The 14,106-nt window shown below is 32.8% G+C and overlaps 1 protein-coding gene across 3 annotated transcripts in view; it reads right to left on the bottom strand.

Moving 5' to 3' along the window:
* LOC139525464 (importin-4-like) overlaps positions 1–14,106 on the bottom strand; it is a 371,591-nt gene that overhangs the window by 106,645 nt on the left and 250,840 nt on the right. For all 3 annotated transcript variants that reach the window (XM_071320816.1, XM_071320818.1, XM_071320817.1), the window contains one exon: positions 8,009–8,120. In XM_071320816.1, coding sequence (XP_071176917.1) covers positions 8,009–8,120 — 112 coding nt within the window. The remainder of the gene's footprint in view (positions 1–8,008; positions 8,121–14,106) is intronic.

Genomic DNA, 14,106 nt, shown 5'->3' with positions numbered 1-14,106 from the left:
CATAAACCTGTGTTTAAATTTCATAGATATCTATTAACTTAAACTAAAGTTATAGTGCGAAAACGAATGTGTCTTTGGACAACGACGACGACGCCAACGTCATACCAATATATGACCGCAAAAAAAAAAAATTGCGGTCATAAAATAATCATAGACAACAATGGGACAAACTCATCGATTCATAGACAACAATGGGGCAAAATCATGTTATTTAGGGGGAGGGTAGAAACTAGAGGCTCTTAAGAGCCTGTGTCGCTCACCTTGGTCTATGTGCATATTAAACAAAGGAAACAGATGGATTCATGACAAAATTGTGTTTTGGTGATGGTGATGTGTTTGTAGATCATACTTTACTGATCATTCTTGCTACTTACAATTTTCTCTATCTGTAATGAACTTGGCCGTTTAGTTACAGAGGAAAACATTTTGTAAAAACTTACCTTTGATAACTATTTACCATAATTTACCAAATTAATGAAAATGGTTAAAAATTGACTGACCATTTTGGTCATGTTGATTTATTTGTAGATCTTAATTTGCTGAACATTATTGCTGTACAGTTTATCTTTATCTATAATAGTATTCAAGATAATAACAAAAACAGCTAAATTTCTTTAAAAATTATCAATTGGGGGGCAGCAACCCAACAACAGATCAGGGCAGATAGATATTTACTAGATTAACAAGTTTATCCCTTGTATACTTGTTTTAAATGCTTTGGTTTCAGAGTTATAAGCCAAAATCTGAATTTTACCCCTATGTTCTATTTTTAGCCATGGCGGCCATCTTGGTTTGTTGGCCGGGTCATCGCACACATTTTTGTATACTAAATACCCTAATAATGATTGTGGCAAAGTTTGGTTAACTTTGGTTCAGTAGTTTCAGAGGAGAAGATTTTTGTAAAAGATTAATTACAAAAATGACTATTAAGGGCAATAACTCCTTAAGGGGTCAACTGACCATTTTGATCATGTTGACTTATTTGTAGATCTTAATTTGCTGAACATTATTGCTTTTTACAGTTCATCTCTACCTATAATAATTTTCAAGATAATAACCGAAAACGGACAAAAATTCCTTAAAATTACCAATTCAGGGGCAGCAACCCAACGACCCATTATCCGATTCATCTGAAAATTTCCTGGCAGATAGATCTTGACTTAATAAACAATTTTACCCCTATGTCACGTTTGCTTTAAATGCTTTTGTTTCAGAGTTATAATCCAAAATATACATTTTACCCCTACGTTCTATTTATAGCCATGGCAGCCATCTTGGTTGCTTGGCCGGGTCACCTGACACAATTTTTAAACTAGATACCCCAATGATGATTGTGGCCAAGTTTGGTTAAATATGGCCCTGTAGTTTCAGAGGAGAAGATTTTTGTAAAAGTTAACGACGACGGACGCCAGGTGATGAGAAAAGCTCAGGGCCAGGTGAGCTAAAAAAGGAAAATATTAATCGAAAAATATATGTCTGTTACTTGGCGAAAAAAATTAATAAAGTGGCGAAAATTATATTGTTTTGACGAAAGAGTTGGCTAAAAAAATAATTGACCCCGGGGAAACCCTGTTTAAATATATAATAAGTAAAATCACAAAGATACTAAACTCCGAGGAAAATTCAAACGAATGGATAACAACCGTCATATTCCTGACTAGATAGAGGCATTTTCTTATGTAGAAAACAGACACTATTATATAGTTAAGAGGTCCCAATACTTTTTTTTCATTTATAATAACAATCTAATATAGATATTAAACTTATCTATGAATTTCTGCATTTTTATCCTCTAATAAAATAGATTATTATCTAATGAATTTGCAAATCTGGAACCCCTATCAGGATCAAGAAAAATTAAAATTTACACACACAACAAAAATAAAATACCACATTACAACTATGACATCTACCTTCAAAACACACTTGACCTAAAAAAAAATAATAAAGAAACTCCTGACTAATCAATTAATCAGATATAATCATTGATAGACTTTCTATACATAAACTTATTCATTTCTGTTTAAAGGGAAATAACTCAATAACATAATAAGCATTCACCAGGTGTTCCACAGGGCGCAGCTTTATACGACCGCAGAGGTCAAACCCTGAACAGATGGGGCAAGTATGGACACAACATTCAAGCTTGATACAGCTCTGAATTTGGATTGTGATAAAATTTTTGACATAATATGGGTTTCTTAAACAAAACAAGTGTGAATATCTTACAAATCTATTGCACAATGTTTTGCAATTAAAAGATTTCTTCTTTTAACTTTTTAAAAATTTCAAATTTGAGAAATATGGGGGGGGGGGGGGGGGGGAATTGAAAACTACTACCCCCTTTTTTTTGGCAATTAGTCCAAAACCTAACATTCCTCTATACATAATTTACAAGTAGTGTAAGGGAGGTAATAATCCGAACATACCAAACATTGTATGTTAAATATTTTGAATTACCTCGCTTACACTGCTTTTAAATTGGCTTAATTGTCCATTCGCCATAACAACCTAGTTTTCCCCCTTGGATGCCCCTAATTCTAAAACATTTTGAGCCATAACACCCCCTCCCTTTCCCAAGTCAATACTAACTATCCCTTCATGGTATGGAAACTCATGGTATAATTTCAGAGAGATTCATACAGTTAAACCCAAGTTATAATTTGAAAACTACAAAAATGATTATTTTGGGCCCTCTTTTTGGACCTTATTCCAAAAACCCCCAAACTGATTCCCAACCTTCCTTTAGTGGTATTGAACCTTCCGGTAAACATTTATAGAGATCGATTCACTAAATTTAAAGTTATTGTCCGGAAACTAAATGCGTCTTTGGACGACTCAGACGACAACGACAAAGACATGATACCATTATACGACGCAAATTGTTTTTTGCAGTCGTATAAAAACTATAAAAGTGTTAATAAACCTAAAAGGCACTCCGAATATATCTCGGATAGGGCTTTAGTTGTAACTTGGATAATTATTTTCAAATCACCACAATCACAGAATAAACCAGATGCTCCACAGGGCGCAGCTTTATAGGACTGCAGAGGTTCAACCCTGAACTCTTAGGGCAAGTATGGACACAACATTCAAGTTGGATTCAGCTCTGAATTTGGATTGTGATTAAATAGTTGACACAGCATAGGTTTCTGACACAGAATGAATGTGGTCTAATGAACAAACATATTTTTTTGCTTTTGAGCTGAGCAATTCACTTTGCTGTTGAATATTAATCCTCTCAAAAAGTTTGAAGAAATTTTCTTTTTATTTCTGAAATCTGTAAATTTAACCCCCCCCCCCCCTCCCCATTTTTTTTCTCATCCCCTTTTCCCTTTTCCCAAAACTGATCACAATTCAAATTTCTAATGGAGTTTGCAACAATAACTACTCATTTAAATACATCATAAAATATTAAAATGTAAAATAAAGTGCTTGTTATCACTGAATGGTAAAGATTGCTATTGCTGAATACTGTGCAATTGAAATTTTCTTTTTATTTCTGAAATCTGAAAAATTAACCCCCCCCCTCCCCATTTTTTTTCTTCTCATCCCCTTTTCCCTTTTTCCAAAACTGATCACAATTCAAATTTCTAATGGAGTTTGCAACAATAACTACTCATTTAAATACATCATAAAATATTAAAATGTAAAATAAAGTGCTTGTTATCACTGAATGGTAAAGATTGTTTTAATTTATCAGTTGGTAGTAAAAGTCAATATACATTGTTTATTGTATAAAACAATGATTTAAGTTGATTCAACTACTATTCTGGACAAAGAAAGATAACTCCAACCAATTGAAAATTTCTTGCTATTGCACAATATATATATTTCTTGCTATTGCGCAATACTGTGCAATTGAAAATATTTGCTATTTCACAATACTGTGCAATTGAAGATTTCATGCTATTGCGCAATACTGTGCAATTGAAAATTTCTTGCTATTGCACAATACTGTGTGTGCAATTGAAGATTTCTTGCTATTGCTGAATACTGTGCAATTGAAAATTTCTTGCTATTGCACAATACTTAATATAATATTTTTGGATTCTGATTTGAACCAACTTGAAAACTGGGCCCATAATCAAAAATCTAAGTACATGTTAAGATTCAGCATATCAAAAAAGCCCAAGAATTCAATTTTTGTTAAAATCAAACTAAGTTTAATTTTGGATCCTTTGGACTTTAATGTAAACTAATTTGAAAACGGGACCAAAAATTAAGAATCTACATACACAGTTAGATTTGGCATATCAAAGAACCCCAATTATCAATTTTTGATGAAATCAAACAAAGTTTAATTTTGTTAAACCCCGATTTGGACCAACTTGAAAACTGGGCCAATAATAAAAAATCTAAGTATATTTTTAGATTCAGCATATCAAAGAACCCCAAGGATTCAATTTTTGTTAAAATCAAACTAAGTTTAATTTTGGACCCTTTTGACCTTAATGAAGACCAATTTGAAAACGGGACCAAAAATTAAGAATCTACATACACAGTTACATATCAAAGAACCCCAATTATTCAATTTTTGATGAAATCAAACAAAGTTCAATTTTGGGCCCTTTGGGCCCCTTATTCCTAAACTGTTGGGACCAAAACTCCCAAAATCAAACCCAACCTTCCTTTTATGGTCATAAACCTTGTGTTTAAATTTCAAAGATTTCTATTGACTTACACTAAAGTTATGGTGCGAAAACCAAGAGTAATGCTTATTTGGGCCCCTTTTTGGCTTCTTATTCTTAAACTGTTGGGACCTTAACTCCCAAAATCAATCCCAACCTCCCTTTTGTGGTCATAAACCTTGTGTCAAAATTTCATTGATTTTTATTCACTTATACTAAAGTTATTGTGCGAAAACCAAGAATAATGCTTATTTGGGCCCTTTTTTGGACCCTAATTCCTAAACTGTTGGAAACAAAACTCCCAAAATCAATCCCAACCTTTCATAAACCTTGTGTCAAAATTTCATAGTTTTCCATTTTACTTATTAACTAAAGTTATAGTGCAAAAACCAAGAAAATGCTTATTTGGGCCCTTTTTGGCCCCTAATTTCTAAAATGTTGGGATTAAAATTCCCAAAATCAATCCCAACCTTCCTTTTGTGTTAAAATTTCATAGATATCTATTCACTTTTACTAAAGTTAGAGAGCTAAAACTAAAAGTATTCGGACGACGACGACGCCAACGTGATACCAAAATAATTTCAATTTTTGCGGTCGTATAAAAATTATATCATCTTTTTTAAATCCTTGGTTCCCTTTTGTAACCCCCTAAACCAATGACCCTGAAAATGACGAACACCCGGATGACAACAAACCATGGACATGTACACTTTGCGACAATGTCTTGATCATGATAATATTTCGTTTGATGAAATTCTGGTTATTTAATCGGCTATACAAACGTTTGAAGGAATGATGGAAGTAAAACAAATCTCTCGTGTCACAATTCAAAGAATGCGAGAATTCTGTTGCAAATGAAAACAATGCTAATGACCACTATTGAATGTGAAACTGACAAGTCGGAGACTGATATTACTGAGGTCTATTTGACATACGAGGATATTATTTAAAACACGGTTAAAATAATAATTTTTTTGAAATAAAGTTTCATAAATTTCTAGAGACAAAACAACGATCGTTCAAAGTTATTACTTTTTCACGTTATTTATTTATATTTTTTTCATTTACAATAAGAACGTTCTTTTACATGCGTTATATCGGAAACATCATAAATTAATTCATCACCTTCCGAACAAAAAGGAAACCTGAATACACCGGCTCACTGTCCAAACCGGCACTTTTCCATAGTCCCGTAGCCGGCTGGTTTATAAAGGTTTAACTGTATTAACTTAATTATAGTATACAAGTGCCGACTAGAAATTGAGGAAATTGGAGATGGGAAATGATTACAGCAGCAAATACTTTATGGTATGCTTAGTCTGCACCCAACTGTATGGTGCTAATGAGTAAACAATATGAGCCAAAAATTCATAAAACTATATATATTCACAATAATGCATTTACTGAAAAAAATGAAAATTTGTTCTTCAGTAGTGTTTTTTTAATATGAGGCAGGCATTACCTGTGAATGGGGACGAAATCTGTATAATTTTTTTCAAACATTTAAATAAAAGAAACGGAAATACCTTAACGTTTCCGATTTTGGTTCTGTTGTTAGGGATTTAGTTGTGAAGTTATTTAAGTTATGACGTCATATTCAATGTAAACAAAGAAACGCTTTCATCAGGTAACGTTTTTTTTTTCATATCAAACAATTATTAACTAGAGGCTGTGTCGCTCACCTTGGTCTTTGTGCATATTAAACAATGGACACAGACAAATTCATGAAAAAATGAAAAAGAATGTTTTGGTGATGGTGATGTGTTTCTAGATCTTTCTTTACTGAACATTCTTGTTGCTGCAGTTATCTCTATCTATAAAGAACTTGGCCCAGTAATTACATTGGAAAATATTTTCTAAAAATTTACAAAAATTTATGAAAATTGTTAAAAATTGATTATAAAGGGCAATAACTCCTTAAGGGGTCAATTGACAATTTTTATCATGTTGACTTATTTGTAGATCTTATTTTGCTGAACATTATTGCTGTTTACAGTTTATCTCTATCTATAATAATATTCAAGATAATAACCAAAATCTGCAAAATTGCCTTAAAATTACTAATTTGGAGCAGCAACCCTAAACAACGGATTGTCCGATTTGTCTGAAAATTTCAGGGCAGATAGATCTTCACCTTATACAATTTTAACCCATGTCAGATTTGCTCTAAATGCTTTGGTTTAAGAGTTATCGGCCAAAATCTACATTTTACTTCATTGTTTTATTTTAGCCATGCAGCCATCTTGGTTGGTTGGCCGGGTCACGCCACACATTTTTTAAACTAGATACCCCAATGACGATTGTGGATAAGTTTGGTTAAATTTGGCCCAGAAGTTTCGGAGTAGAAGATTTTTGTAAAAGTTTACGGACGACGGACGCCAAGTGATGAAAAAAGCTCACTTGACCTTTCAGGTCAGGTGAGCTAAAAATGAATTGGTATTGATTTCCAATCCTATATTTGACTAGACTGATAATTATATATTTTATTCGAAGTCTCATGCAAAGAAGACAGGAAAAGGAAGTAGATTTCTGCGCAAATGTGGGGATTTAAAAAAGTCGGGAAAAAAAAGATAACGATTTTCAGTTCATTAGTATATTGAAAACAGTGATATTGTTTGCCTTAAATAACTGGAGAATACAGGCTTTTTTCCCTGGAGAAAAATCCCAACTTGAAAAAAAATGGCTTAAAATTATTCCCAAAAAGACAACTTTTTTCCCAAACAGTGCAGTCTCAGTAGTTATTGTGCATAAATACAAACTGAAAAACACTCATTTAAACATTTTTCATGCCTAATATAAATGTATGTGCAGATTTGAGGGTCTTTTTATGTATCATCACAGACAATAATGTCTTATTTCAAATGAGGGTTTACCTCTTGAAAGGAGGTCTGCACTGAAATTGAAGATCCAGTCAAATTCATGGTTTGATAAAAATGACGCATATTTTCCCAATAAAAAAGGGTAGAGGTAGTTTTGAAAAAAGCCAACAATATCACTGGAAAAATTTGGGAAATTTTTCCAATTTTTTTTTTTTTTAATTATTGATCTTTCTACCGTCATAGGGGACTTCGTCCCCATATTAATACCTCTTGCTCTGTCAATATGTGTCATTATTTAGTATTAATAGTACATGTACTTTCATCACTAAGAGTTAAATCTTTTGTCAGGTTAAATTAATTAGTTAGTTAATTACTAGCTTTTCAAGGAAAAATGTAAAGGCTAATTTGATAAACTCTGATAAACACTTAAGAAAACAATAGCTATTGTTTTTATGTTATGGAACTCACAAAAATTTAAAAAGCTTAACACACTTGGGAAATCAAAAGAGTTTAAAAAAAAATTGGCAATTAGTCTTAAGAACATGTCAAAATGAATACCTTGACTCCTTCTGTTGATTTAATCGAGTTTATCATGAACATAACCAATTTCTCCATGTATGGTATCATGTCTTGTTGTAGTAATGATGACAAAGCAGCAAAGAGAGAATATCTACAATAAACACATACTGGTTTTTAACAAAATAAATGAATCACCTTCTTTTCAGCACATGTACATGATCTAAACTACTGGTTTAAATGCTATGAAATAGTTTTATAATTGCAACTAGATGGTGTAAAATATGGCAAATGATACCAAAGGGACATTCAAACTGAAGTTGAAAAAAACACAAACTGGCAACACCATAGATAAAGACCAAACAACAAAAAAACAGGTTAGGGGACGGGGAGGGGTTGCGTTGTGTTGTGATCAGAGGTGCATCAGAAGGGCAAGCTGATCTCACTTCACATGTGGTATCCGTTAAACCTGGTTAGGAATCTGTCAAACCTGTTAATAAGTCTAATTCTGTCCTTCAAATTCAGGGAAAAGGGGACTCCACTATCCTAGGTTAGGGGAGGGTTCGGATCCTGCTAACATGTTTAACCCCGCCAAATTCTGTATCTAAAGTGCCTGTCCCAAGTCAGGGGTCTGTAATTCAGTGGCTGTCATTTGTTTATGTGTTACATATTTTTTTTTCGTTCATTTTTGTACATAAATCTGGCCATTAGTTTCCTCAATTGAACTGTTTTACATTGTCATTTCGGGGCCTTTGATAGCTGACTATGTGGTATGGGCTTTGCTCATTATTGAAGGCTGTACGGTGACCTATAGTTGTTAATTTCTGTGTCATTTTGGTCTCTTGTGCAGAGTTGTCTCATTGGCAATCATACCACATCTTCTTTTTTTATATCTATTATAGTTATGACAATTGGAACATATCTATTGTTTTTATCAAAATATGTAATGGTTATTTAATTAATTACAATGAAAAAAGCATGTAATACTGAATTACTTTTCATTTCAATCTAAATTACATGTACTTTTATGGTGTCAAGTTATGTTAAAGGGGCACTAGCTGTCAAATTCATTGTAACCGATTTGACTCAAATTCTCATATTTGGTTTATAACAATGTAAAACATTTATCCAAACTATCAAAAGTCTAAAATAAACAGTTAACAGAGCATGGGGTAGATAATATATAGGTTCGTTTCGTGTGTATTTTAGTCCAGACGCCATCTAATTAACTATCGATTTGACCTCAGATGACCATATAAGCGATGTAAACAAAAATAAAGATACGAATAGATTAAACCAACACGTGCAATTGCATTTTTATAGGTCTGTTTGATTTTATTTTATAGATTAAAAATAGATGTTTCTCATTGTTTTTAACCATACAAGAATGATTTTATGTGCATCGAATTAGTAATCAAATGATTTACCGTAGTTTCACTTTCATTGTTGACATTCTTTTTCTTTAAATAACCAGTAGACGTACAATGCATGCGTTATCAATCTCTAGCTAGGGGTTAACTTGAAGTTCACATGAATACCGGTTAGAATGATGATGACGTTTTCACTTGCAAGTGAATCAGTCAAAAATTATGTTTAATCGCTTATTTCAACAAAATTAAAGGAAATTGATTGCTAAAAGCAAATTATTATTTCATTATTCCAATTTGATTAATGATTGATCTAAAAAAAAATCATACTTTATTTTTTTATATATATCGTAGCTAGTGCCCCTTTAATATCGATTTAAAATAAAATTTATTACAAAAATATTAAAGTGAAATCTTTATTGGCTTTTGTAAGAATGGGGAAAGCTAATAGATTAATGTAGGATTTTTGAGTTTTGAACTTTGAATTATGAATTATGAATTTTGAATGATCCTTTTTAGCTTTCGTAAGAACCAGCAGATTTCCTTCAAGGACCACCAGGGAATTTTTATTTCGAGAACGTGGATGATACTTGGGTCTTTAAAAATTGATGTAGAATGGATAGACCCATTCAGTTTTTTAATTGTGCTTTGATAATCAACGACCTCATAACTTCTATACATTCGGTAACACAGTGTGGGAACGGAACTGTACGGTTTTCTACTAATTTGGTCATTCGGGAGACTGTCAAGCGGGGCTCCGACATTTGCAAAATAACAAGTTGTTTGATGGAAACTTTGATGAACTCTAATGTTGCTATATAACGTTTCTGCTTCAAATTTTGATAGCTAAAACATTCTTTATGTAAATGTGAACCAATAAAATAATAAGAAAGATATATGCATCCAAACGTTTTCCTTAGAATGACTGTACAATCGCTTGCAAGTTGACTGTAATATCACTCAGAGCCTTTATGTACAATCGCTTGGAGCTTTTTGTTTCATCGTTTGGCCAACTAGACTACTCCGGAAGGACTTCACGGTCCAGCTAGCAAGCAAGCTAGTCAAAGGTATTGACTTTTTCCTACACACTCATTGCATTTTGCTGTAATAGTTTCTAGTGGCATATGACTAGTTATAACTCTTAAGTAGATTAATAATGCTTACTACTATCTCTTCTGCCACATTCATGATCAGTTTATGTTTTCCATGATACTTTTTTCATATAAATATTTACTAGAACACACCCGCGAAATCGCGGGCATTCAGAGCGTAGTTTAAAGTATGTAAAGTGTTGTTGGAAGAATTTTGTGAAATATTGAATGACTGGAGAATTTCAGCAAAATTATCATAAATCATAGGTTATTGAGGACAGGAATCCCTCCTCCTTTATTTCCAAAATACCCAATGTGTGGTTTTCTATCAATTTCAATATGAATATACATTTAGTATGTTATGAACATTTAAGTAAGGAGCCTGTACTTCAGTGGTTGCCGTTTGTTTATGCGTTACATATTTGTTTTTCGTTCATTTTTTGTAAATAAATAAGGCCGCTAGTTTTCTCGTTTGAATTGTTTTACATTTTCATTTCGGTGCCTTTTAAAGCTGAGTATGCGGTATGGTCTTTGCTCGTTGTTGAAGGCCGTACGATGACCTATAGTTGTTAATTTCTGTGTCATTTTGGTCTCTTGTGGAGAGTTGTCAACATGGCAATCATACCACATCTTCTTTTTTTTTGTAATCAATGAATTTTGTAAAAGATTTAATGACTGGAGAATTTCAGAAAAGGTATCAAAAGTGCACATGAATAATTTTAGCGCTTATCTGTATATTATGAACATTCACTATATAAATAAAGTGTATTTACTTTCAATTCTAAGTTTTCTAATCGATCCATGGTGGTCATTGATATAGTATACAGACCCTCTCTATTTAATAAACTCTGTGACCACCGTAGATAGTAAACTTGAAAATGATAGCAGATAGAATTCTGAAAATACACTTTATTCGTAGTATATGTATGTTCAAAGTATACAGAAAAACGCAAACCGGAAGTATAATCTGACTTAAAATTTTGTCCAATGACGGGACAATATCCGGATGCCCTTTTTCTCGATTCTCTCCCAAAATAACTCAATCTGAATAATCATATGAATGGATGACAAATGCGACTATGCACTGTACCTATAGGACACAGAGGCGTGTTGATTAATTTATTGTGGAAAGAAGAGAAGCGACACCCAAAATGAGGTCTTCTCGTTTAATAGTAGATTAAAACTACTGCAATCCAATACAATATATGTCTGGCATGATTTTTCTCTCCTTTTTCTGTTACTATTAATAACAGTTAATTATTTGGTATTGTTTTCATTTTTTTTAAACCTAAATTACACACTCAAAAGTGTTAATGAATTTTTGAAGCTTTTATTTTAATGGATGCAGCCTGCATTAGCGGGGAGAGGGAGTTTTGGTGGTTGAAATCCCATTTTTCCGATTTTTTTTTCATTTTGTGGACGTATCAGGGTGTTCCGTGGTTCGGATTCCCCTTATGCAGAACCCCATCTGGTCTGATATCGGCAATGATAGTATGATGATCCGATCATTCATCTGATTTTTTATATTTTGGTCTTGTGCTGTGCTAGTTTTGGGGAGAAATAAGCGCACACAGACAATTTTAACCCCGCAAAATTCTTTATGTACCTGTTTCAAGTCAAGAGTTCGTAGTTCAGTGGTTGTCGTTGGTTCATGTCTGTCATATATGTTTTTCGTAAAATGATTTATTATGAATTAAGCTGTCAGTTAAATTCAAAAGGTATTGATTCTTATTTTTCATGTCGGGACCTTTTATAGCCGACTATAATTGCTTAAATCCATTTATTTTTTGAATTTTGACAATCATATCACATCTCCCAATTTTTATATTGAGAATATAAATGTGGTTGGATAAAAATGTTGTTCTTACTAAAAAAAACAACTGTTTCGTTCGTTTGTCAGATGCTATAGTTGGGAACATTGAAAAGTTCCTGAATCGTGACATTGATATAAAAAAAAATCATGTTGAAGGATTTTGTGTTTTCTCTGTCTTTCAGATAACAGGTCCTCTCCCATCCTTGATAAAATTTAATTTTTCTGGAGCTTTTTCTAGCAGTAGCTATAGCTTGTAATAAACAGACATCTCATTACAAATTATACCACATCTTCTTATTTTAATATCATGTTTATTGACATATACGTGTATTTTCTTGGATCAGTGGTTAGCTACCAGCATTCCACATTCGAATTCCTTGTTATAGTAACCAAATTACAAGAGGCTGTCACAACGACAGCAAACCGGATTTATTAATATTTATTTGTGTCCTGGCAATATCACAAGAACCATTACTGATGAATGGTGAAAGTGAAAATCGTCAATATCAAATTTGACCTCCATTTTGTCATCAGTATCAACATATTAAAATTTGAAAAGCTTAGATTGAATGGTTCATGAGTAAATGCAACAACGTGAATGGAAACGCCATTTTACAATCTTTCAAGAACCATAACGCCTGAACGGTAAAAGTCAAAATCGTCATTATTGAACTTGACCTCTATTTTGTCATCAGTAACAACATATAAAAATTTCAAAAGCTTTGGTTGAATGGTTCATGAGAAAATGCACGGACACGACTGGAAACACCATTTTTCAATCTTTCAAGAACCATAACTCCTGAACGGTGAAAGTCAAAATCGTCATTATTTAACTTGACCTCTATTTTGTCATCAGTCACAACATATTAAAAATTGGGAGGCTTTGGTAGAACAGTTAATGCGTAAATGCACGGACACAACGGGAAACTCCATTTTTCAATCTTTCAAGAACCATAACTCCTGAACGGTAAAAGTCAAAATCGTCATTATTGAACTTGACCTTCATTTAGTTGTCAGTAACAACATATAAAAATTTAAAAAGCTTTGGCTGAACGGTTCATGAATTAATACACGGACAACATTTGATTGCCGCCCGCCCGACCGCCCACACACAAAAAAGTGTTGGGTATGTATAGATACACCATAGGAGGAGCTAAATTTCACGAGAAAGCTGTGGGTCTACACATAGCCAATCACTTTTTTATTTGGTAAATTACATGTATCAAAGTTAACAACTGATATCACAGGAAAGAAAATGTGTTACATTGTAGTTTCTGGCTAAAAGTGTGAGATATCTAACATACACCACATGACCATTTTCAATCTTCTGGTAAACCAATCAGAGGGTCGATATGGAACTTTGGTGTATGTGTCGATACCCTCACACTTTTTCAATGGAAAATCAAACAAACTATAGTACATATCAATTTACAATATCCCGATCCAGTGATGAAAAATTCTTTGTTGTATTGTTCAAATATGTATTATTATTATTTTTTAAATTGCTGGTAAATAATATGTTAAGTAAAATTCAAAATATGCTAATTACCTTTCCAAAGAATCTAGTCACCTTTTCGGTATATATAAATATTTATTTTGTACGAGGATTATTTTCATTTTCATTTTAGATTAGATTCTTAACATATTTTGTACTGTCCTTTTCTTTTCGTCTTGTATACTTATCCAGTGGTTGTGTGTTTATGTGTGACATATTTGTTTTTCGTTCATTTTTTGTACATAAATAAGCCGTTAGTTTTCTTGTTTTACATTGTTATTTCGGGGCATTTTATAGCTGACTATGCGGTATGAGCTTTGAAATTTGTTGACGACCGTACGGTGACCTATAGTTGGTAATTTCTGTGTCATTTT

The sequence above is a fragment of the Mytilus edulis genome, chromosome 5 (genome assembly GCF_963676685.1).
Source record: "Mytilus edulis chromosome 5, xbMytEdul2.2, whole genome shotgun sequence".
Classification (NCBI taxonomy): domain Eukaryota; kingdom Metazoa; phylum Mollusca; class Bivalvia; order Mytilida; family Mytilidae; genus Mytilus; species Mytilus edulis.
This window is presented reverse-complemented; position numbering and strand designations above follow the sequence as displayed.